At 41.8% G+C, this 26952-nt stretch overlaps 1 protein-coding gene across 1 annotated transcript; it reads right to left on the reverse strand.

The window, feature by feature from the left end:
- Positions 1 to 5845: 5845 nt before the first annotated feature.
- LOC118398538 (kinesin light chain 1-like) lies at positions 5846 to 25402 on the reverse strand. Its single transcript, XM_035793984.2, has 15 exons — positions 25251 to 25402; positions 19835 to 19895; positions 18849 to 19128; positions 17595 to 17834; positions 16466 to 16541; positions 15871 to 16099; positions 15319 to 15406; positions 15000 to 15101; positions 14541 to 14714; positions 14079 to 14178; positions 13787 to 13833; positions 13555 to 13622; positions 12612 to 12720; positions 10197 to 10361; positions 5846 to 8394 (listed from the first exon to the last, which is right to left on the reverse strand). Exons 3-15 carry the CDS (start codon positions 19125 to 19127, stop codon positions 8281 to 8283), a joined length of 1791 nt encoding a protein of 596 aa, XP_035649877.1. The 5' UTR covers position 19128; positions 19835 to 19895; positions 25251 to 25402; the 3' UTR covers positions 5846 to 8280.
- Positions 25403 to 26952: the final 1550 nt, after the last annotated feature.

Below are 26952 nucleotides of genomic sequence, written 5' to 3' on the forward strand. Positions count from 1 at the left end.
GAATGAGTTTGGCTTCCCTCCAGGCCTGAGGACAAAGACTTTTCTCTAGGCTCAGATTAAAGATATGACAGATAGGAGTGGCTGTAGAGTTAGCTACCACCCTCAGTTGATTTCCATCTAAGTTGTCAATGCCAGGAGTTTAGTCATTATTGATCGATAATAATATGTTTTAAACATTTTCCAAACTTGCAATGCTTTTCTTTCATTATGTTTTTTTATGCATGAATATGATGGCTCACTGTTGTTGCCCACTTTACCAAAGAAGTAATCATTAAAATAATTGCCAACATCACATGATTTTGTGATGAATAAGCCATCGAATTCTATGAAAGATGGAATTGAACACCCTTGTAGGTTGATTAATAACCTGAACCAGATTACAGGCACTGGTTACAGTGAGAAGCTTCCTCTTGAGTGGACAGCTTGATGAAAACCAGTCAATATTCAGGTCCCCCAGGAAGTAGACCTCTGTTTACATCACATATGCTATCAAGCATTTTACACACATTATTTAGATACTGTTAGCACTTGGTGGTCTATAGCAACATCCCAAAAGAAAATGCTTTAAATGTGACAAGTGAACCTGCAACCACAACACTTCAATAACACTTGACATAAGATCTTCTCTAAGCATTACAGGGATATGGCTCGGAATATATACAGCAACACCTCCCCATAAGCATTTCTGTCTCTTCTATAGATGTTATATCCTTGTATTGCTACTGCTGTATCATCAAATTAATTATCTGAGTATTAGAAGTGGCTAATAGAGGAATGTTATCTGATTTCTAAGGCTACATGTATTAAAATTGGCTATTTTCAGCACTTTCCTGGGTTGCTTATCAGAAATCGACATAATACTAAAAAGAGCAAACGAAGCAAGATAAAAAAAATATATACATTCAGCAGTCCATTAATAAATTGGTGTGTGTATGCGCTGCGGGGTTGAAGCTACGAACCCATAGGCTTGGCTCTCATCCCTTCCAGGCTTCTGGGAGGGAGGGTGGACAATGAGCCTGTCATAGCGGATGTAAGCAATGTCCCTACGCACTCTGGTAGCTTACATGATTGGGATAAATTACTTCCTCTTCTGGCACACAGCTTCAGGACTGTCCTTGTTGAGGAAGATATACGTTCCTCTCAGGTTCTTGGATCTTTCCATAACAGCTACCTTGTCCTTGAACCTCAGGAACGTGACCACTATCAGTCTGGGCCTTTCACCTGGGTGGTGGGTTTTCCAGTCCTGTGGGCGTGCTCCACCTCAATCTTCCTGTGGTCCATCTTCAGTTTCTCAGAGATCATTTCCCTCACTTTGTCCTCAGACTCCGTCCAGGTCTCTTGTGGAGATTCTGCAACTCAGTCCACAATCATGTTGTTTCTGCCTGGATTGTCCCTCGAGATAATCTGATTTCTCCATCATTGTTATCATGGATTCACACAAAGAACTGATGTCCTCTCTCAATGACTTACAGATTGCTGCCATCTTGCTTTCCTCCTGTTTCAACTCCCCGAACTGCAAACTGTTCTTCAGGTCCTGGACCTATCTGGTCAGGTCTTCCATTCTTGTATTAGTTGAATCCACCGGTATTTGGACAAAACACTTGAAGCTATTTTCTTGTTGTTGTAACAACTTCTTGTAGAACTCTTTTTGTTCATTTAAAAGATCCTTTACGTGTGAGAGACATCACTGTCCTCAACGGTACTCCCACCGACTTTTGTCATGGTTGCTAGCAACATATGTTACGCTGTTACTCCTCACAGTTCCAGACAGGGCAGGTCAAAGGGAGTCCCAGCTACAATGGCTAACCGCGTCGCGTGCTGGTTTCAAACCTTCAAGAAAACCCAGCTAGCTTGATAGGCTAGCTGCTACGCCAAATAGCTATTCAGACCTGGCCTCGGACAGCAGGATCACTGAACTAGCAGTCCCATCAGCTGATGCCAAATACATAATGGGACCCAAACTAAAAAGTTAGCTAGCCACTAAGATATTTTCCAATATACTGTACTTTCAGAACAACAAACTTTTAAAAAACGAGCTCTCCCTTGTTCCCACCATTAGCCTCATGCAGCGCGGCATATCTCCTTTGCATAGATCAAACTGTTGATTGTGGCCAGTAGAATATTGTCCCACTCCTCTTCAATGGCTGTGCAAAGTTGCATTATATTGGCGGAACTGGAACACGCTGTTGTACACGGCGATCCAGAGCATCCCAAACTTGCTCAATGGGTGACATGTCTGGTGAGTATGCAGGCCATGGAAGAACTGGGACATTTTTAGCTTCCAGGAATTGTGTACGGATCCTTGCGACATGGGGCCATGCATTATCATGCTGGAACATGAGGTGGTGGTGGCAGATGAATGGCACGACAATGGGCCTCAGATCTTGTCACGGTATATCTGTGCATTCAAATTGGCATTGATAAAATGCAATTGTGTTCGTTGTCCGTAGGTTATGCCTGCCCATAACATAACCCCACCTTGACCATGGGGCACTCTGTTCACAACAAGGACATTAGCAAACCGCTCGCCCACACCATGTCATACAGTTGAAGTTGGAAGTTTACATACAATTAGGTTGAAGTCATTAAAACCTGTTTTTCAACCACTCCGCAAATTTCTTGTTAACAAACTATAGTTTTGGAAAGTCGGTTAAGACATCTTCTTTGTGCATGACACAAGTAATTTTTCCAACAATTATTTACAGACAAATTATTTCACTTATAATTCACTGTATCACAATTCCAGTGGGTCAGAAGTTTACATACACTAAGTTGACTGTGCCTTTAAACAGCTTGGAAAATTCCAAATGATGTCATGGCTTTAGAAGATTCTGATCATTGACATAATTTGAGTCAATTGGGGGTGTACCTGTGGATGTATTTCAAGGCCTACCTTCAAACTCAGTGCCTCTTTGCTTGACATCATGGGAAAATAAATATAAATCAGCCAAGAACTCAGAAGAAAAATTGTAGACCTCCACAAGTCTGGTTCATCCTTGGGAGCAATTTCCAAACACCTGAAGGTACCACATTCATCTGTACAAACAATAGTACACAAGTATAAACACCATGGGACCATGCAGCTGTCATACCACTCAGGAGGGAGACGTGTTCTGTCTCCTAGAGATGAACGTACTTTGGTGCGAAAAGTGGAAATCAATCCCAGAACAAAAGCAAAGGACCTTGTGAAGATGCTGGAGGAAACAGGTTCAAAAGTATCTATATCCACAGTAAAACGAGTCCTATGTCGACATAACCTGAAAGGCTGTTCAGCAAGGAAGAAGCCACTGCTCCAAAACCACCATAAAAAAGCCAGACTACGGTTTGCAACTGCACATGGGGACAAAGATTGTACTTTTTGGAGCAATGTCCTCTGTTCTGATGAAACAAAAATAGAACTGTTTGGCCATAATGACCATCATTATGTTTGAAAGAACAAGGGTGGAGGATTGCAAGCCGAAGAACAACATCCCAACGGTGAAGCACGGGGGTGACGGCATCATGTTGTGGGGGTGCTTTGCTGCAGGAGGGACTGGTGCACTTCACAAAATAGATAGCTTCATGAGAATGAAAAATTATGTGGATATATTGAAGCAATATCTCAAGACATCAGTCAGAAAGTTACAGTTTGGCAGCAAATGGGTCTTCCAAATGGACAATGAAAAAAAAGCATACTTTCAAAGTTGTGGAAAAATGACTTACGGACAACAAAGTCAAGGTGTTGGAGTGGCCATCACAAAGCCCTGACCTTAATCCTGTAGAAAATGTATGGGCAGAACTGAAATGTTTGTGCGAGCAAGGAGGCCTACAAACCTGACTCAGTTACACCAGCTCTGTCAGGAGGAATGGGCCAAAATTCACCCAATTTATTGTGGGAAGCTTGTGGAGGGCTACCTGAAACATTTGACCCAAGTTAAACCATATAAAGACAATTCTACCAAATACTAATTGAGTCTATTTAAACTTCTGACCCACTGGGAACGTGATGAAAGAAATAAAAGCTGAAATAAATTATTATCTCAACTATTATTCTGACATTTCACATTCTTAAAATAAAGTGGTGATCCTAATTGACCTGATACAGGGGATTTTTACTAGGATTAAATGTCAGGAATTGTGAAGAAATTAGTTTAAATGTATTTGGATAAGGTGTATGTAAACTTCTGACTTCAACTGTACATGATGTCTGTTATCTGCTGTTTACAGTTTAAACCGGGATTAATCCGTGAAGTGCACTTTTCAGCGAGCCAGTGGCCAGCATTTGCCCACTGAAGTCAGATCAAGACCCTGGTGAGGACGACAAGCACGAAGATGAGTTTCCCCGAGACATTTTCTGACAGTTTGTGCAGAAATTATTCGGTTGTACAAATCCACAGTTTCATCAGCTGTATGGATGACTGGTCTCAGACAATCACGCAGATGAAGAAGCTGAATGTGGCGCTCCTGAGCTGGTGTGGTTACATGCGGTCTGCAATTTTGAGGCCAGTTATATGTGGCGTTGTGTTGTGTGACAAAACGGCACATTTAGAGAGGCCTTTTATTGTCCCCAGCACATGGAGCACCTGTGCAATGGTCATGCTGTTTAATCAGCTTCTTAATAGGAGAAAGGAGAAATGCTCACTAACAGGGATGTAAACAAATGTGTTCACAACATTTGAGAGATATACGATTTTTGTGCATATGGAACATTTCTGTGATCATTTATTTCATCTCGTGAAACATGGGACCAACACTTTACGTTTATATTGCGTTTATATTTTTGTTCAGTGTATTTTCAAACCCTAGAGCCAAGATTGGTAATTTGACTGCATTATATGAGCTCGCTTGCGCTGAGGTGGGAGAGGTGGTAATATCTGAAGTGTGTCCTTAAAAGTGCGCCAAAGTGCCAATTTCCAGTATGCGCCTGGTGGGGATATTTAAGAGCAACTGAATTCTGGTCTTAGTAGTAAAACGGTTGGTATGGCATGGATTTTGATAGCGGAAGCGCAGCCAGCCTTGACGCACGGTGCCCATATGCACATGGAACAAGAGCTGTGCTTTTTGCTCTTGTTATTTGCTTTTTCTGTGTGCTTTTTGTACCTTAAACCTTGAATTTTGAATCATACAAAACAAGTGTTTTTTCCCCCCAATTTTGTTTCATTTGATTAAAAACCAAGCATAGCCTCCCCTCTCAATGAAGGCTGTTTTTTTTATGTCATACCCAATGCATTCGCCAAGTGGTCAAGACTATCGATGAAGTGTTTGGCTTATGAGACCGCTTTCAAATAAATCTTAATCACCAATAAATCTTAAATCACCAGAGCTTTGTTAAAATGTCAAATTTGTCAAAACAGTGAATACATCCTGTGCAACGTTACACCTACAGTATGTAGGGTATTACAGCGCATTTTATTATTTGGGATGTGCGTTAAAACTCCATACATGTAGGCTATATAGGCCTAACCATCATTGCACGAGAGCTGAGATAATCCGGTGAAACTCATATTTAGAAGCATTTAAGTTATTTTCCTGTAACAATGGCTTGTTTTCCATTTCATTTGATTAAAAAAACAATTCCCTATAGTAGGCCACCCTTACCCTAGTATAACGAAAGCTGTTTCAACAGCAATGTGTCTACTGTATTTTTCTTATCCCGGCCATGTATTAGCCAAAGAGCCTATCCATAAAACATTTCTAAAATGTATACTTGTGACTTTTGCCAATATTCACAATTAACATAGGCCTACCTGCAGTGCATAACATATGGCTTGTATCCATTTCCAAAGACCACCTCTTGTCCAGTTGCCAAAGACTCAAGACACAGGCTATTCAACATTTTCAGTACTTTAACGCTGTATCGACAGTACCAAGGCTATATCTTGTTTATTGAGAACATGCCTCACACATACAATACAATTTACGGGAGACTAGTATTTTTTATTTGCGGATAAGTGCGATGCATAAAGGCCTATACTCATTGAAGCTAATTACAACAATCTTGACTGTCAACACTCCAAAGATATTGAGCAAACAGTGGATTTTTAAAAATACTGTTGCTATCACTAGTTACTGTTGCCTATGCTATTTAATAAACTGTAGTATCAATCCACAATGGACTAGGATGAGAATATTCTGTGCCCCTAGCCGAATTGGAGTTGATGACAACGCAATAATATACATAATTTGCGAAAAATGCATGAGGTATTAAGCCATGGAATGCCTTGATTGGCCAGTGAGCCGCCAAGCCCACATTACACCTAAAACTTGTTTATTCATCAAAACCCAGCCCTTTCGGCCTTCTGCCAACTATTGTGTTCATAACTGCTGTGAAAATAGCTCAAATATTTCTGACACACCCCTGGACCTATAGCACTATGCCAGCACTTAGATTTACCATTTGCATTAGGTTTCTTAAAATAAAACCCTCAAACATTCTTGTGATTGGGCACACCTCTTTGACCTGTGTGCCCTGAGTTAGTCCAAAAACATGCAAAACATTTTGGGACTGTATTAACAGTGGACTAATTAAAAAAATACCAAAATATAGTTTTTCAGTGGATTTTTCCTTTAAGGAGAATTACATACAGCCTGCTTGACGCTTAACGGTTGATTCCAATTGAGCTCACATCTGCAGCGTTTACCTTGAATGAGATATCTGTGAACGTGATTGATTTGATCTTTCCATGACAGACTGACCAGGTAAATCCTTATTGATGTCACTTGTTAAATCCACTTCAATCAGTGTAGATGAAGGGGAGGAGACCAGTTAAAGAAGGATTTTAAGCCTTGAGACAATAGGGACATGGATTGTGTTTGTGTGCCATTCAGAGGGTGAATTGGCAAGACAAAATATTTAAGTTTGTTTAAACGGGGTATGGTAGTAGGTGCCAAGTGCACCGGTTTGTGTCAAGAACTGCAACACTGCTGGGGTTTTTCACGCTCAACAGTTTCCCATGTGTATCAAGAACGGTCCACCACCCAAAGGACATCCAGCCAACTTGACACAACTGTGTGAAGCATTGGAGTCAACATGGGCCAGCATCCCTGTGGAACGCTTTCGACACCTTGTATAGTCCATGCCCAGACAAACTGAGGCTGTTCTGAGGGCAAAAGGGGGGTGCAACTCAATATTAGGAAGTTGTTCCTAATGTTTGGTATACACTGTGTTTATATTTAAATGCAACTACGATGTGAAATTCTCTACTTTTTTCATCCAGCAGGTGTTTAAAAATCACATGAAAATCACATGAAAATGTGCACAACCTACCTGGCTCTTAAACATTTCTATCATTTCTACAGTTTTTACAGAGAAATGTTCACATATAAACAAGACATTAAATGAAACGTAAATGAAGGGGTTGAGAATGTCAGTAGCTTGAGCCAAGTCATGTCTACGACATATATAAAGGACGTCACGCTGCTTGCTTAGCGAGTACCGCTTCCCCTTGATCGACTCATATCGAGACTTCCAACTCAGGACCTCTGCCCCGCAAACACACGTGACCTCCCTCCTGAAGTGTTCTAACCCGTGGCACTATTGAAAAGGACTTTTCCAATGGCGCAAGGAGTGACACTTCAGGTTAAGGAGTGAGTTTTACAGTTCTCCCATTTGCTACACATAGACAGATAATCAAAGGGCGCATCTCAATAGTTTGAAGCCATCCCTACTATAGCTTCTGCCAATGGGTACTTTATGATAGGGAAGGACTAGAAAAGCAAACAAGCTTGAGCTACCATTACATTACCAATACCCAGGTGGTGCAAATATGGCTGGCATAGAATAAGGCGATGGTACTGTATCAGAATCTCACAGGGCTTTAGGGTTGGGACGGTAATGGCCAAGCGTTCCATCTAAAGCTTTGTTCAGGCCAGTCATGTTGAAAGGGAATCAAAAGAGTACCAACAAACGGGAGCTAAGGGCTAGGATTCAGTCATTGTCTTTCAACAGGTGGCGCCACTCCTACTTCTTCGACTGTTAGTCCCTCTACCGATCAGTGCAAACACAAATTATGCTATCTGATGTAAGACAATGGGGTTCTGTTTGAAACAACCACAGCCTAGGCGCATAATGACTGTATTTCAGAAAGTATTGCATTTAGTAATATGGCCCTGCTTTTTTCCCCACTAGGTTGTATATTGTTTATACCTATCCAATGCTTTCAGATCTACAAGTGCCTGGGGGTTAGGGGTTAGGCATTGTTAAATTGAGGCCTGGGCCTTGGTGCCCCATACATGTCCACTGCCCCGCCCTCTGTTGTGGCAAGGGTGTGAACTGTGAAGCCTAGTCAGACATGGGACTGGTTAGCCAGGGTTTTTGTCCCCCTTCAGTCGGCGGACGAGCTTCTCGCTGCTCCGTCGGATGGAGGCTCGCAGCTTACTGAAGGAGCTGCTTCTCTTCAGGGAGCCACGGTCATCCTACAGGGAGAGAGAGCAAGGGAGGGTTACACACACATGCTCACCACATGTATGCATGCAACTGCTCATACACATGTATGTATGCATATGCTCACACACCACACGCACATGCTCGTACAGACACAAACACACACACCAGTCGGGGCTGCTGAGGGGAGGACGGCTCTTAATAATGGCTGAAACGGAGCGAATGGAATGGCATCAAACCATGTGTTTGATACCATTCCACTCCAGTCATTACCACGAGCCTGTCCTCCCCAATTACACACACAGGCCCAATTGTCTGTATACATGTACATATACACTCATGCATACTCTGGGTAGGGCTATACAGTCACACTGTAGGCAATCAACTGCAGCACATACTTTTATAGACTAAGCGTTTTCACAGGCTGCCCAATTCTGATATTTTTTCCAGTAATTGGTCTTTTGACCAATCACATCAGATTTTTTTCACATCAGATCTTTTTCACAGCTGATCAAAAGACCAATTAGTGAAAAACAGATCAGAATTTCACTGCCTTTGTAAACACAGCCTAAGCAGGACGATCTGGATTTAAACCAAATAGCAAAATTAGAGCAGTTGAAGGGAGAGCAGCTCATAGTAGAGCTGGAATGGAATGAATGAAATTAATGTGTTTGATACCGTTATATTAATTATGTTCCAGCCATTACAATGAGCCCGTCCCCCGATTTTAAAGTGACACAACAAGCCACTGCTCTCTTCACTGACATTTTTTTGTCCATTAAAATAAAATCAAATTGATCAGCAATACAGTGTAGACATTGTTAATGTTGTAAATGACCATTGTAGCTGGAAACGGCTGATTTTTAATGGAATATCTACATAGGCGTACAGAGGCCCATTATCAGCAACCATCACTCCTGTGTTCCAATGGCACGTTGTGTTAGCTAATCCAAGTTTATAATTTGAAAAGGCTAATTGATCATTAGAAAACCCTTTGCAATTATGTTAGCACAGCTGAAAACTGTTTTGCTGATTAAAGAAGCAATAAAACAGACTTTCTTTAGACTAGTTGAGTATCTAGAGCAACAGCATTTGTTGGTTCGATTACAGGTTAAAAATGGCCAGAAACGAATAACTTTATTCTGAAACTGGTCAGTATATTCTTGTTCTGAGAAAGGAAGGAGATTTCATGCGAGAAATTGCCAAGGAACTGAAGATCTTGTACAACGCTGTGTACTACTCCCTTCACAGAACAGAGCAAACTGGCCCTAACCAGAATAGAAAGAGGAGTTGGAGGCCCCGGTGTACAACTGAGCAAGAGGACAAGTACATTAGATTGTCTAGTTTGAGAAACAGACGCCTCACAAGTCCTCAACTGGCAGCTTCATTAAATAGTACCCGAAAAACATCAGTCTCAACGTTAACAGTGAAGAGGCGACTCCGGGATGCTGGACTTCTAGGCAGAGTTGCATAGAAAAAGCCATATCTCAGACTGGCCAATAAAAAGAAACGTTTAGGATGGGCAAAAGAACACAGACACTGGACAGAGGAACTCTGCCTAGAAGGCCAGCACAGCTCATAGTAATAAATGTCTGGAATAGATTGAATGGAATGGTATCAAACATGTGTTTAATGTGTTTCATACCAATCCATTTATTCCATTCCAGCCATTACTATAAGCTGCCTTTCCTCACCACGAAAAAACTTGACTCGAGTTGAGCTTTTGACAGACAAAAACGGACAATTGATGATGAATGCATATATACGATTTCATCCTTGCTCATGAGTCTCTGTAGCCGTAGCCTGAGCGGTAGAGAATTGTACTCTTCCTCACCCCATTCCATTCCAGACTGCGGATGACCTCCTCTCCCCCATGTAGGCCACTGTTGTACTTCACTGTGATCACCTCAGAGGTCAGGCTCTCACTACTGCTGCATTGGTGATCCATGGCCGTGCTGTTGCTGGAGGCCTCGGCAGCTAGAACACAACGCTTCTGGCTCTATACACACACAGACGCACACACAGATGAACCCATGACTGCATGAGCGGGCCTAAACTCAAAGGCATGCATACACACAAATGCATAAACACACACACATCTCATGAACACATACAACATGGAAACACACAGCAATACTACTAATTGTGGGAGGATAACCATGTGTATGTGACAAATAAAATTTGATTTGATTTGATAAACATACCCTGGCCATTCCCGAGCCAGGTATTTCCTAAACCTTCACATTTCATTGGTATTAATAAGTCACTTGCGGGTGAACTCGTTTCCTACTTGTAAGTGGTTACGGTTGTATGTATATGATCATTCCTCACAATCAAATGCTGACTGCATTATCTCCCAAGAGAACTCTCCTCCGTTATTGTCACAGCCGTGTATATCGCCCTATAAGCGGTGATGCATACAAGGCCCTCCCCCACCCTCCTTTTGGCAAATCTAACCATGATTCCATCTTGTTACTCCCCTCCTATAGACAGAAACTAAAACAGGAAGCGCCCGTGCTTAGGTCTATCGAACGCTGGTCTGACCAATTGGAATCCACGCTTCAAGATTGCTTTGGTCACGTGGACTGGGATATGTTCCGGGTAGCCTCAGATAACAGCATTGACGTATATGCTAACTCCTCAAGCGTTTATAAGGAAGGGTATAGGAGATGTTGTACCCACTGTGACTATTAAAACCTTCCTTAACCAGAAACCGTGGATTGATGGCAGCATTCACGTAAAACTGAAAGCACGTACCACCGCATTTAATCATGGCAAGGCAAGGCAACACGGAATATGGCCGAATACAAACAGTGTAGTTATTCCCTCCAGATTACAAAAAGAAAACCATCCCCGTCGCGGACATCGATGTCTTGCTTCCAGACAAATTAAACAGCTTCTTTGCATGCTTTGAGGACAATACGGTGTCACTGACGCAAACCGCTACCAAAGACAGGAACAATGGAGGCCAAGGTAACTGAATTAAATGACCAACGCCCTGTCACACTCATTTCTGTCATCATAAAGTGCTTTGAGAGACTAGTCAAGGATCATATCACCTCACCTGTCACCTTAGACCCACTTAAATTTGCTTACCGCCCCAATAGGTCCACAGACGATGCAATCGCCATCACACTACATATTGCCCTATCCCATCTGGACAAGAGGAATACCTATGTAAGATTGCTGTCCATTGAATATAGCTCAGCATTCAACACCATAGTACCCTCCAAACTCATCATTAAGCTTGAGTCCCTGGGTCTTGACCCCACCCTGTGCAACTGGATCCTGGACTTCCTGACGGGCCGCCCCCAGGTGGTGAAGGTAGGAAACAACATCTCCACTCCACTGGGGCCCAACAAGGGTGCGTTCTCAGCCCCCTCCTGTACTCCCTGTTCACCCACGACTGCGTGGCCATCCACGCCTCCAACTCAATCATCAAGTTTGCAGACGACACAACAGTGGTAGGCTTGATTACCAACAACGATGAGACAGGAAGGCAAAATGATCATCAAGGACAATAACCAAGCAATCCACTGCCTGTTCATCCCGCTTCCATCCAAAAGGCTATGTCAGTACAGGTGCATCAAAGCTGGGACAGAGAGATTGAAAAACAGCTTCTCTCTCAAGGCCATCAGATTGTTAAACAGCCACCGCTAGCAAAGAGAGGCGGCTGCCTACCTACAGACTTGATATCATTGGCCATTTTAATAAATGGAACACTAGTCACTTTAAGAATGTTTACATATCTCACATTACTTATCTCATATGTATATACTGTATACTGTATCCTTCACTATCTATTATTTACTATCTATTGCATCTTAGCCTCTCTGTCACTGCTCATCCATATATTTGATATTTCTATATTCTCATCATTGTGTGTATTAGGTTTTGTTGTGGAATTTGTTAGATATTAGGTTTTGTTGTGGAATTGTTAGATATTACCTGTTAGATACTGCTGCACTGTCAGATCTAGAAGCAAAAGAATTTTGCTACACTCGCAGTAACATCTGCTAACCATGTGTATGTGACCAATAAAATCTGATTAGATTTTTATAGGAATTTCATTATGAACAATACATTCATGTGGACCATACTATAACTGAACACTTGCCTTTTTTTCCCTTCCTAAAAATAAATCTAAACTGTAAAAATAAATCAAAAAAATAATAATAAAAGTTAAATAAAACAATTATATTAAGTTAAATAATATATATATATATTTTTAAATGCAGACCGAACCCACTTGTTTAGGGGTGTGAATGGCCGCCGCCTCCACTGTCTCTGCTGCCTTCAGTTTGCCCTGTCGCCTGTAGAGGGCTCCCAAGTTCCTCAGGGTGTTGGTAATGGTGGCACTGCACAGGGTCAAAGGTCAGGGGTTGTGTAAGCCAGGTAATATTCATTAGTGTACACCATAGCAAAACCTTTTGCAACAGAAAACTAAAACAAGTGTTTCTTGTTGGTCAATTTCAGGTATTCCTTCCCCGTTTCGGCCTGTTTTCTTTCATTTCATGCCTAATACGACCCTAATGGAGTAGGACGAATTTGCCCAGCCTTAGGCACAGATCTAGGATCAGCCTTCCCGCCCCAACTCCTTACCTTAACCATAGGGAGGGAGAATGAGAAACTGACCATACATCAGTGACTCAAGGGACAAATTCACCATACTCAGTCAGAAAACTACTGGGTAGATGGTGAATCTTAAAAAAAAATGTTTTACTAGGCAAGTTAGTTAAAATCTTGTTTACAATGAAGGTTTACCAAAAGGCAAAAGGCCTCCTGCGGGGACGGGGGCTGGGATTTAACATTTAAAAAAAATAGGACAAAACACACATCACGACAAGAGAGACAACACTACATAAAGAGAGACCTAAGAAAACAACATGGCATGGCAGCAACACATGACAAGACAACATGACAACAACATGGTAGCAACACAACATGGCAGCAGCACAACATGGTAGCAGCACAAAACAGGGTTTCTTGGGCACAGACAACACAAAGGGCAAGAAGGTAGAGACAAAAATACGATATAGGAACGACTTCTTGGTAAAGTTGTCTCTAGATGCTGATCTTGAGTCAGTTTAGTATTTTCCCCACTAATGGTTAAGGTTAGTATTAGGGGAGGGGAAGCTGATCCTAGAGCTGTACCTAGTGGAAATGTCACCCGGAGCATGGAGATGACTGACCTGTCCACTTTGCGAGTTCTGTCCCAGCTACCTTGATCTCCTATAGACAGGCCTTCTCTCTGTCTGCCCTGAGGAGCACACTTTTTGGTCAACAGGCGAATTGTGAATAATGGCTCAGTTGGTGGAGCATTGGTTGCTGTGCAGGTTATAGTCCAGTGTGGGCAGATTGTTTACTATGGTTGTAGTAGGTGAAATGAAATTTGATCAAATATGAGGGGCTGAGTTTGCTCACCTGTTCCTCCCTCTCCTCTGCCTGCATCCAGATGGACTTGACCTCCCCTGTATCGACAGATAAATACACAGACAGACAGACAAGTTAACTGGTGTAATGGAACCAATAGAATAGCCCCCAAAGTGCAAACCCACCCATCCAGCATGCAGGCTAAGCGAAACACAGCACACCTCAAGGATTTGAAAGAGTTAAAGTACTATTTCAACCCAGGTATGGCTGGGAACTAGAGGCATTTTCCATACTTTTTTCAAAATAAAAACCTGGATGGAAGATGTAAATGATGGGTTCTTACCATTTGTATAGCCACTGGCCTTCTCGTGGGCATGGGTTAGGATATCTTTGAACAGCACTTCTGCTTGTTTAAACTTCCCCTGCTTTAGGTAACAGGAAGCCTAAGAGAGGAAGGGAGATACAGTGGGGCAAAAAAGTATTTAGTCAGCCACCAATTGTGCAAGTTCTCCTACCTAAAAAGATGAGAGAGGCCTGTAATTTTCATCATAGGTACACTTCAACTATGACAGACAAAATGAGAAAACAAATCCAGAAAATCACATTGTAGGATTTTTATGGTCTTTCAAAATGGAGTTCTAGCCCAGGCACTGTTTGGGACTAGATGCTAGTATCCCGGTATTTTCCTTTCATCATTCCAGCACACTTCTATCAACTGTGACGGATGCTTAACCAAGCCAGACAGGCTTGGTTAAAAAAAACTCAGCTCAGCTCAGTAAGTGTGGAAAGGGTACCAGACTCTCACCAGCTTGTTCTTGGTTTTAGCCATGTTGGGGTCGTCGGGGCTAAGCCTGGTCTGGTAGATGTCCAGGGCCCGTTGGTAGTGCTGCTCCACCTCTCCATATTTCCCCTGGTTCTGGCACAGCAAGGCCAGGTTGTTCAGCTGCTTGGCCACGTCAGGATGCTCCTTACCCAGTATCTAAATCAACAAGGGTTAGGAGTTTAGGGTAGGATGAGCTATTTAGATAAATGCAGACACACAGGCACACACACAGTTTACATTTACATATTAGTCATTTAGGAGTCACAGACTGACCAGGTGAATCCAGGTGAACGCTATGATCCCTTTATTGATGTAAACTGTTAAATCCATGTTTTATTATTATTTTGACAGACAGACAGACAGACAGACAGACAGACAGACAGACAGACAGACAGGCAGGCAGGCAGGCAGGCAGGCAGGCAGACAGACCTAGTGACCCACCTTCTCCCTAATCTCCAGCGCTCGTTTACACAGTGGCTCGGCGTCTTTGTACCTCCCACTCTTCCCATAAAGCACAGCCAGGTTGTTGAGTGTAGCAGCCACCTGAGAGGAGGGTAGGGGACATTAGACACAGGGTCAGTGACACTCACACAGCCGCTAGGTCAATGACAGCTACAGTGACTAGTAGCTGTCAGCCTTAGGATTGGAAGGGGAAGCAGGTATGGGAGCAACACAACAGTGGGGTCAGGGACAAACACACACAAACACAAAGTTATGGTCATAAACACACATAGACACAAAGTGATGGTCATACACTCACCGCCGGGTGGTCCCTGCCAAGGGTCCTCTCCCGTACCGCTAGCGAGTCGTTGAGAAGGTTTGCTGCCTCTTTGCACTTATTCTGGTCCCTGGAAGGAGAGGGGTGGTTACTAGGGTATCGCCACGGCAACCTCAGGGTTGCCAGATCTTGGCTGTTTTCAACAACAACAATGGTTCCCATCATGTGAGAAGAGTAACTGACTATTTATCATGTTAAACTCGAATGCTTTCACTGTCAAACATTAGGCTGGGATTGAGCTGCAGAGTTGGTGGATCGTGCTTTGAATGAAATGGTGTGGCTGGCAGGTAGGATTTCCACACTAAATCATACAGACAGAAGAAAAAACAAACATTTGTGCCTGGCAGGTATTCCAAAAAAGGCGGAGCCCATGTCCTTATAAACTTCCTGCATCATAATGTGCTTCAACACTGAAATTTGACACCTGATATTTTTACTTTATTGGCAGCCACTGCTTCTTTGAAGTTTAGAACCTGCTAGCCCATTGCCATCTGTGGTCCGTCATCATATTCTCCGGCATCCTGTGGGGCTCACCTGTAGACTAGGGCCAGAATGTTAAGCATGGTGGCTACATCTGGGTGCTCATGTCCGGAGGTCTTCTCCAGGTCCTCCAGGGCCTGTTTGCAGAGAGGCACGGCCACCTCGTAGCGACCCTGCGAGGCGTACTGGATCACCAGGTTGTGGAGCGTACGCAGACGGTCTGGAATCTCGTAGCCACCCTGGTTGGCGGCAGCCATCGCCACATTGCTACTGTGCTGCTGAACTGAAGGGAATATGGAGTCTACCTTATTTAATGACATAGAAACTGTGACCATTATCTCTACCGCTAGTTTACTAGCTAGTAATACTAGCTTGCTAGCTTCCAATACATGCAACAAATAATTTGTGCCACTGACAAAATAATACCACCAACACCATTACAACAATTAGTAATTGTACTATTGTCGTTAGGGGAATAAAATGTATTTTGTTTTTATTTTGTGACTATCATTGCTGTTACTGTTAGTGTTTCACTGTGCCAGAGAATGTTTGAAAGCTACATAGTAGGCCATTCTGATACTGAATACGATTCTAGTTTAGATTACGGTAATAATCCCGGTCTCTAATCCCCTGCCCACCCAGTGCTTACTGCCATGGCCCTGGTTCTCCTCTTCGTCATTGCGGAAGAGGTCATCCAGTGTCTCCTTGCTGGAATCCATCTCTTCCTGGTGAGTAAAGCTAGGGTTGTATTATCACTATTGTTAGCGCACACACAGCTAACAAGAATTGTTCCTAGAACATGAGGTTAAGTTCCCACTCCTGTCTGACTGAGAAGAAAGCCCAACAAAACGTTATGGGAACATATCAGGTGATTCCTGTTCTGGATTCATTGACAATGTGGAAGAAAAACGTCCCTGTTCATGTCATCACCCTACAATTTTTTAGACTGTCCTGGAATGGTTTTGTGAGAAAATACGTTGTTAGAGATGCTAGAATGCTATCTGTAACATTGATTAATTGTTCTGGGAACCAAAAGTTGTTGGCTTGGCATGCATTCACACATTCTGTGGCACTGTTGAACCCATGCTTGTCTCCAAAAGTCTCCTCTTTATTACCTTGACAGAAACTCTGGCTTCTTCTGTGCCATCTGTTATAGCATGGATCCCACTGCTGCCACCAAAAACCATTAATCATATTGTCTGACCTGCATTTGAGTATAAAGTTCTCAAACATGATCTAGGAAATGTTGCTGTCTGTAGGGACTTAAATCCCAGTGGCTCCCGAGTAGCGCAGTGTTTTAAGACACTGCATCTCAGTGAAAGACATGTCACTGTAATCCCTGGTTCAAATCCAGGCTGTATCACATCTGGCTGTGATTGGGAGTCCCAGAGGTGTGTTATCTGGGTTTGGCCTGATTAGGTTGTCATTGTAAAAAAAAAAAAAAATGACAGCCTAGGAACAGTGGGTTAACTGCCTGTTCAGGGGCAGAATGACAGATTTGTACCTTGTCAGCTTGGGGATTTGAACTTGCAACCTTCCGGTTACCTGTCCAATGCCCTAACCACTAGGTTACCCTGCCGCCCCAATATACATATTTATTTTTTTACAATTCCTGATGGCTAAATGGGGTGGATTAATGGCTGTAAGTTTGTTTTTGATCTGATAAAATGTATTTATGCTTTACTTGAAATCACTTGAAAATCTCTAAATAAACTATGATGAAAAAAAAGAGAAGAGAGAATCCTAATGTGATGCTGTGGCGGTGACTATTGACTCACGGGGGACGAAAGGTCATCGCCGTCGTCATCATATCGCCGGAGGCAGCTCATGAACTCCAGGTGCTTCCTCTCCTCCTCCAGCTGCGCCACACTCTGCTCGCTCTCCTGCAGCCTCCACTGTGCCCTGGCCAGCTCGTCCCGCAGCCACTGGTTCTCCTGGCACAGCTGCCTCACCTGAGCACGCAGCTTCTGCTTCTCCGCCTCCACCATGCTAAGGTGGGCCGACAGTGCCAGCAAGACCTAGGGAAGGGGAGGTAGGAAAATTATTATTGGAAAGACAATATGGCCGCCAGTCCACCCATCACACTTGCATGGGAATGTCCGTTCTCGTAATTCTATTTCTATGGGGGAATACCCAAATAGGCCTTTAACCTGAAACTGCATAGGTTTTTCTTACCATGTCTTGCCTTATGGTTTGTTCAAGACAACTGGGAAATCAGAAAAATAAGAGGTAAAATCATGACGTCAGGGATCTTTAGGTTGGAAAGTCGGAAAGAGGCCTGAGTTCCTGAGTTGAAATTCCGAGTTGGAAGACCGTTCAAAACTATTTTTCCCACTCTGTGCTAGTTTTTCCAGAGTTCCTAGTTGTCTTGAACGCACTGAAGTCGGAAGTCAGAGATTTTTGAGTTCTGAGTTCCCAGTAGTTTTGAATGCTGCATTACTGTGGCTGACATCAAGCAAGTGTCATCTGACCTCCCATGACATGACCTCAACCCTAACTTGATACATACTGACAATACTATGCAAATTGCTCTAAGCTAAAGAAAGCTTACCCCAGCTGCCACAAGCAGTACCCTTAACCTCTGACCTCGGTCAGGTCCATCAGGCAAAACAGAAGTGAAACAGGAAACACAGTGGCTAGCTACAAATTGAACAACGCGTTCTCCTCCTGACAAATGTTAAGATAGACAAAGAATGAGAAACAGATATTCTTGATCCAAAATCTGAGCGCAGTCCCACATGTGATTTTGACTAAGAGACTGAAACATTAACTTATGAGTTTTGGCATATAATGTACCATAGACGTCTGACCTGCACATCACCCACATAGGTTTGCTACAGCCACAACGTGTTTGTGCATTTTCTATTCCTGCCACATGTATAAACAAAATAATTGAATAAAGAATTGTACTTTTCTACACAAGAGATATCCTACAAATGTCAAGAATGTTTTTGCCCGGCAGACATTTATTACATCAGCAGCATCTGTTCTTCATCTGCAAATTGCAATGATTACAATTCAATGTATCTGACCTGCGCTTCGCCCAGCCCAAGCTCTAGAGTGTCCAGCGAGCGGCGGATGGCCCTGGCCTTCTCCTGGGCAGGGCTGGGCTCCTCGTGGTTCTGGCTCCCCTCCACCTCCAGGCAGTGCAGGCTCCCCAGTAGGCCCTCCAGGAGAGAGTAGTGCTCTAGTCTCAGGGCCTCCATCCCCTGGATCACCTGCCTGGTCTGGCCCAGCATCTCCTCCTGAGTTGTCCTACGATCACCCAAGACCCTCTGTGGTGCCACCAAGGTAGGTGCGTTTTCATACATCCTGGAGAGGGATGGAGGGTGGGGAAGAGAGGACATGGCGAAAAAAAAATAGGGATTAGGTCCTAATTCAATTAAATTAGAAATAGATTGTGTAGAAGAACCCCATTTTCTTTGGGCTTCGAGGGCTGCAGCACTGCTGGTTTTCATCCTTCCCCTCTTATCTGGGACTGATTCTGACCTGGGACACCAGGTGAGTGAAATCTGTGGGAAATCCATGTCAATTCATTAACTACAGATGCAGTATTTTATGCACCTTGCACAGCATGTTGCACTCACCTGGGTAACAATCTGTGAGAGAAAGGCAGACACAAAATCATTTAATTTCCTGGTGATGATTAGGATGTGTGGCATTTGTTATTTCTTTGTAATGCAGTCAAATATTTTTCCCAATGTCATTTGGACCCAGGAGAGTGCAGCATGCTGTGCTGATGTTGTGCTGATACCCCTGATGTAAAACAGTTGGCTGTTAGTGCTGTACATTATCAATCCAGGAAGCTCTGTTATCACACACCAAGTGTAATGTAAGATGATCAGAGTTCATTTTGGCAGTAGTTATTCTACTGTCTTCTTTATTTTCCCATTGTGTTGTCAATCAATAAAATTAAATTCTCTTTGCTGCGAGAACACACAAATGAATCATAAACGTGTTAACAAGAGCCGGGTATTTAGTTTAACTTGAAAACAGCAGTATATTTTGTTAAACCTACCTTAAATTGAGAATTGGGAGACAGTGAGACGCTGATCCTAATCCTGTGTTGATGTGAGGAACTGTAAGTACAATGAAGTAGTGTGATGAAAGATTTGTCCACAGCTTAGCCACACCCTATGAGTAAGACAACAAACTAAAATGGCACTAACACACACCCAATTAAATACAGTATTTGGATCGGCAATGAAACATTGTGCATATACTAATACAACACACACACACAAGCACTCTCTGTCTTTCTCTCAACAAATTTAGAGCCATGCATTCTCACTCACAAACTCCCACAGAGTTCCAAACTCATCATCTCAAGCTCACGCCGGTCTCGTTCACAGCTAAAATTAGATATTCCCATAGCACCCTGACCCCCTGCAGAGGGGTCGCTGGCTAACCCCAAGGAATGCTTTTGTGAATGGGCACCGTGGACGGGCCACAACAATGGCCTGACCCACTCATTATACAACCCCTCCCAGTATGATTTGGGGGCAGAGGTTTGAGTCCATCATAATAGGGGGGTTGTGTGGAGACGGAGAAGGGTGCTGCTACAGACATATCATAAGAGGAGGGATGTGCAGTCTGCAAATGAAATGTTGTCCTATTTGATTACCTTGGATGGAATACATTGTTATTCATTGTCCTATAAGATCGGTGGAATATAGTGAAAGACATACCTGAGACATTATTGATTAATATACACCCTGTATAATTTATGGGACCAATGGAATTAAATATGAGATAACACATATTGAAGCCAATCCATACACATCATTAAAAAAATGAATATCCTCATGTGGCTAACTGTGATATAAATACACATAGAGCTATCATCATTTATAGATGTGACATCCCACAGCCACAGTATACTGGTGCTGCTCTGTGCCAGAATGTTAGCGGAAGTCCATTGTAAGAGTCATGGTGGCTAATAGATAACATTGTCTTCTCTGTTTCTAGGCTATAGCCTATTAGTCACCAAAACAAAGAGTTCCATGCCAACTGTTACTAGGACAGCTGGACACCGCCTCTTGAATGAGTGGGAGTGCTCCTGGGTTTGAGGCACAGTGGAGGGCCCAAACTACCTACCGTGTGACGTTCAAGGCAACTAACTGCCTTCGAGAGAAAAGCTCTGTGCATACTCAGGCTGTACAATTGATGTACAACGCATTTGACAGAATGGTTGGTTGCGATATAACGGATACAGTATGTTAGTTACACAACAAAACGTTTGTCAGTCTTGAATTTAGGCATGAGAATAACATGCTATTCACCCGCTATTCGTTTTGAGTGAAGATGGAATAAATGTAGGCGTGGCGGAGCAGTGTCTACAGAATAAGGTCTAGCGAACAAACCCGTTCCAAGTGGAAAAATAATCTACTTCCGATAGAAATTACACCATTCTCCATGCACTGTCGTTTACAAGTTGATAAGAGCTAGGTAATAAATGAGTAATCCGTTTGGATAAGGGAATGCGAAACCAGTCATATGGCAGCAAACTGAAGCAGTAAAGTTTATGAAGTCCTGTACCATTATACAGAATTTAAATTGCATGGCCTTTTAACTTGCAGGGATGGGCATTCTCTAATTCCTGACTTTATCTGTCTCCTATTTATATCATGTTAAATATCAGTATTGACAATCAGTAGGCCTAATAACCAAACAAATTAAAATGCAAATGTACTGTTATTTCCCTTCAGTTGGCCTACATTATTATTCCATATTGTTTCATTTACCTTCATTTGCTTCCTCTGTAAATGACGGCATGGCCATGTGCATGTTGCTGAGGATCATTAGTAACAGTTGATAATATATTTTTTTAAATGTAGGCTGATTAAATCGTAATGGAGTGGCGCGCAGACCAAGCCGTAACAGTTTGAAACCGACCTATGGCGCAATACTAGGCCGCGTCATCAGACAGTTTCATTCATGGATAGTGCAGGCAATAGACCGGAGAATAGGCTACTATTGTACACTATTCCCCTTATTATAATTATATGTACAATAATCTTCCAACCTTAACATGGGTTGAAGAACTGAAAGTGTACATTTATTTCATGAGTAAAGGCCCTCGAAACATTTTTTTAATGATTCATAAATACCTTACTAAACCTAAATAATCTACATAATTTTCTCTACCAATTGATACTGAAACAGAGACGAATATGCATATATTTCGACGGTTTTCTTCAATTGATCCCTATTATTCTGAACCTGTACTCTCAATATATTCTAGCGCGTCGACAAAATTCAAACTAAAAGGTGTACCGCATTAAAAGGGATGGTAAATATACTGAAACCCCCATTGAATTAAAGAATCTGTTGGCCAGGAAGTGGGAGGGTTTTCAGCGATTGAATGAAATGTATTCAGAACGCGCAAGGTAGCCACACCTGCAGAGCCAAATAAGGTAAGTCTGAATACCAAATACTGAGAAGTGCGTAGGAAAGGCATAAATTCTTAAGTCGGGATCGGGGCCTTATACATTTCATACGAGCTACAAAATATTTTAAAACTGGAGGAGAGAGTGTCGCTGCCTGAGTTTAAAGCTCTGATAGAAGAAAATGTCATTGACCATTGTAATTGTATTTAATATATTGTATTGTGCTCTTGTGTTATGTGTACACGCTGACTACTTCCTGCTGACATCTCGTCAGGTGATCCTCAAAAGCTCAAGGGTTGGTTAAATAAAGGTTAAATAAAACATACATATGCCCATCAGGGGCACACTCAGTGTCTTGTCTCACATCTTTATACTGGTTTCACTCTGTAAGCCTGGAATGAACAATGAAGGTCAATTGTTTATATTAATTTGCTCATTTGGTGAAACAGAACAAATATAATTTAGGTTAGTACAATCATAGTGTGGCACTTAGATCACTGCTATGGGTTGGCCTAAAGACAGTTATTTGACTCATACAAAAGGGTACACCAATTGTCTTTGAGGTGGTTGAATGAATGGAGTGACAGGGATTTAATCAGACCTGCTACATTGGTAAACACACAAAGATTCACCAACCTCGTTTAGAGGAGATAGCTATCCCACAAATGATTCCTTATTCACTGTGCACTTTTTGGTAAACTTGTTCAATATTGAACCAAAGATTCTGATTTCTGGTTCTCAACCCACTTTTTCTCCCCAATGGTACAGAATAAATGGAACTCACAAGTAGATGCATGCATTACACAGGAAGTCACAGCAAGTTATTATGAAAAGTCATGTGAACATATTTTTGTATGTTGGGGAGAGGGTTAATTTTACTACTGTCAAACAAATTATATTTTATGTCCAGGTTCCAACGTGAATAATATAAACTGTACACAGGTGCCTTGACACCTTACCTAACCAATAATGTTGCTAACTCAATGAACATGCAATGAAAACAGTGGTGAAAGAGATCTTTACCACTGTTGTTCACTGTAAGCATCTCCTAAAAAGGTACTTCTGCCAGGAAGCTACTAGAATGTAGAGAAGAGCTCTGCAATCCTGTTCCTGGAGAGATGCCGTATAGTAGGTTTTCACTCCAACCCCAATCTAGCTCACCTGATTCTAATAATTAGCTAGTTGATAAGCTGAACCAGGTAAGTACAACTGGGGTTGGAGCGAAAACATACAGGAGGGTAGCTCTCAGGAACAGGTTTGTGAATCCCTGATGTAGTCTATGTGCTGTACACTGTATAGTCTATTTGCAATGTCAATGAAATACTTGTTATATAATGGTGGCAAATAGAAAGACATATTTTGGCTTTCATTTCTGCATATAAAACAGGGATGAAGTGAATTGAATAATACTTGGTTATTTGAATAGATCTATGTATCTTTATATTTGTATGTTATTGTCAGAATATTATTTCCTGTATCAGATATTGATACTTTTAAAATATGGTAATACTTTATCCAGGTATAATGGTTTATAACTTGTTATACAGTTGAAGTCGGAGGTTTACATACACCTTAGCCAAGTACATTTAAACTCAGTTTTTCCACAATTCTTGACATTTTAATCCTAGTAAAAATTCCCTGTCTTAGGTCAGTTAGGATCACCACTTTATTTTAAGAATTTGAAATGTCAGAATAATACTAGAGAGAATTATTTATTTAAGCTTTTATGTCTTTCATCACATTCCCAGTGGGTTAGAAGTTTGCATACACTCAATTATATTTGGTAGCATTGCCTTTAAATTGTTTAACTTGGGTCAAACTTTCAGGTAGCCTTCCACAAGCTTCACACAATAAGTTGGGTGAATTTTGGCCCATTGGTCTTGAAAAGAGCTGGTGTAACTGAGTCAGGTTTGTAGGCCTCCTTGCTTGCACACCCCTTTTCAGTTCTGCCCACACATTTTCTATAGGATTGAGGTCAGGGCTTTGTGATGGCCACTCCAATACCTTGACTTTGTTGTTCTTAAGCCATTTTGCCACAACTTTGGAAAGTATGCTTGGGGTCAATGTTCATTTGGAAGACCCATTTGCAACCACGCTTTAACTTCCTAACTGATGTCTTGAGATGTTTCTTCAATATATCCACATAATTTTTCATTCTCATGATGCCATCTATTTTGTGAAGTGCACCAGTCCCTCCTCTAGCAAAAAGCACCCCCACAACATGATGCTGCAACCCCCGTCCTTCACGGTTGGGATGGTGTTCTTCGGTTTGCAAGCCTCCCCATTTTTCCTCCAAACATAACGATGGTCATTATGGCCAAACAGTTCTATTTCTGTTTCAGCAAAGGTCTACAATTTTTTTCTGAGGTCTTGGTGATTTCTTTTGATGTTCCCATGATTTCAAGCAAAGAGTCACTGAGTTTGAAGGTAGGCCTTGAAATACATCCACAGGTACAACTCTAATTGACTCAAATTATGTCAATTAGCCTATCAGAGGCTTCTAAAACCATGACATAATTTTCTGGAATTTTCCAAGCTGTTTAAAGGCACAGTCAACTTAGTGTATGTAAACTTCTGACCCATTGGAATTGTGATGCAATGAACTATAAGTGAAATAATCTGTCTGTAAACAATTGTTGGAAAAATGACTTGTGTCATGCACAAAGTAGATGTCCTAACCGACTTGTCAAAACTATAGTTTGTTATCTAGAAATGTGTGGAGTGGTAGAAAAACGAGTTTAATGACTCCAATCTAAGTGTACGTAAACGTCCGACTTCAACTGTAATGTTTTATAACAAGGCTTGCGTTGTGCCTCACTATGAATGCATTTCTCAACCAAACTGGCTGTTATTTAGCAGATCATTGAGATGATTATAAGTCATTATAAAGTGGTCATAATATGTTGCTCCTGACAAGTAGGCATTTTAATGCATTATACCTGAATGCTTACTGAAAATGTGTCATTTTATTTCTAGGGAATTTAATGCATATCATTCACATAACGACGTGTTACCGGTACGCCAAAGTAGCCTACATTCACTTACCTCCAAATGTGGAGTGGATTCCTTTCGACTAAAGACACTGAGTATCGTCGGTGTTGTCTCTTTGACATCGCTTTAGTGCTGTGGAAAACATCCAATCGATAGCGTATATCGTCCGGCAAAACTCCGGCTACGTGCTCAAATTCGCCCTGGATTCAAAGTGCACACAAACTCAGCCCCGTATCCCCCCACCACCCCCATAGGTACGTTGAATTTGAATGAAATATCTCGTAGGCAAATATAATGCACTCTAGGAAAAAATGAACAATTTGGGGTTTTAAATTATTGCCACGGTGGGAAACCTTTGGGGTTATTATTTGTATACTAACATTGTAACGCTTACCTATACAGCCTCTATCAATTGATCTACTGAATATACAACATACTTTTATATTAGCCTCTCATCTCCCTCCTTAAAATGTACAAGTTAGTTTTAATGAATCACTTTTTCTTAACATTATGTATATATGTTTATCAAAGCTTATTCAGTATATCCTAATCAATAAGACATCCACATATGTCTGTGTAACATCTGCACAGATGAAACAGTATACAAACTCATTTATAAGACATTATTCAGAACTTGTATTCAAAGTTAATGTTACTGTGCTGTGTATGATACATGTGTGATTTTTATTGAGCTGCCCTCTTGGCTAGATCTCACTCATAAAAGAGGTCTTCCGACCTCAATGGGACTTCCTGGATAAAAAAATATATAAATATATATTTTTTAAATGCAGTCCTTGTTATTCCATACCACATTCAAGTAGATTTAAAAAAGAGCAATGTTCCATCTGCCTATTTGCTGTTCATTGTTGCATTAAACATGAATTGTCCCTGTGGCATAATCTTGTGGATGATAGAAGTATTTGTGTTCCTTATGGAGATTCCTTCTTCACTCAAAGCTCCACTCCTCAAACACCTGCATTAAAAAAACTCAGGAAATACAGCACTCACCTGATCTGTACAGGGTAAAGTACATCACAGCACAGTGAAATACAGCTGACTCACATACTGGTTCATTTACTCTGTTCTCTCAGAACTCCATGCTATTGTATGTCTTACACTGCAAAGATCCTCCAATCATACACAGGTAATAGAGTCAAGAAAGTCTTATTACAGGAAGTAAAACTCATTGCAGCACTAACATTTAGCTCTGTTCTACTGGTGTCTATTTGACCGATGTTTTCAACAAAGGACTTATGTACCGTATATACACTGAGTGTACAAAACATTAGGAACACCTTCCTAATATTGAGTTGCACCACTTTTGCCCTCAGAACAGCTTTAATTCGTCAGGACATGGACTCTACAAGGTGTCGAAAGGGTTCCACAAGGATGCTTCCCACAGTTGTGTCAGGTTGGCCATTCTTTTATACACTCAGTGTATATATGATAGGTGCAGTGAAATGTGTTGTTTTAGAGTCAGCCATAGTACAGTGCAAATTAGCGTTAACTGCCTTGATCAAGGGCACATGGACAGATTTTTTTTTCATCTTGTCAGCTCGGGTATTCAAACCAGCAACCTTTCGGTTACTGGCCCAGCGTACTAACCACTAGGCTACCTGACACCAGACCCATGACTCATTAATGTCAACATTTCAGCGTAGTTACTGGAGGAGAAATGACTAAAACTTGTCAATATAGCTCTGCTACTAAACAAGGGTAAGTCTTTAAAAGTAACCTCCTTTCTTAGGGCATTACT

The sequence above is a fragment of the Oncorhynchus keta genome, chromosome 19, assembly GCF_023373465.1.
Source record: "Oncorhynchus keta strain PuntledgeMale-10-30-2019 chromosome 19, Oket_V2, whole genome shotgun sequence".
NCBI classification, from domain to species: Eukaryota; Metazoa; Chordata; class Actinopteri; order Salmoniformes; family Salmonidae; genus Oncorhynchus; species Oncorhynchus keta.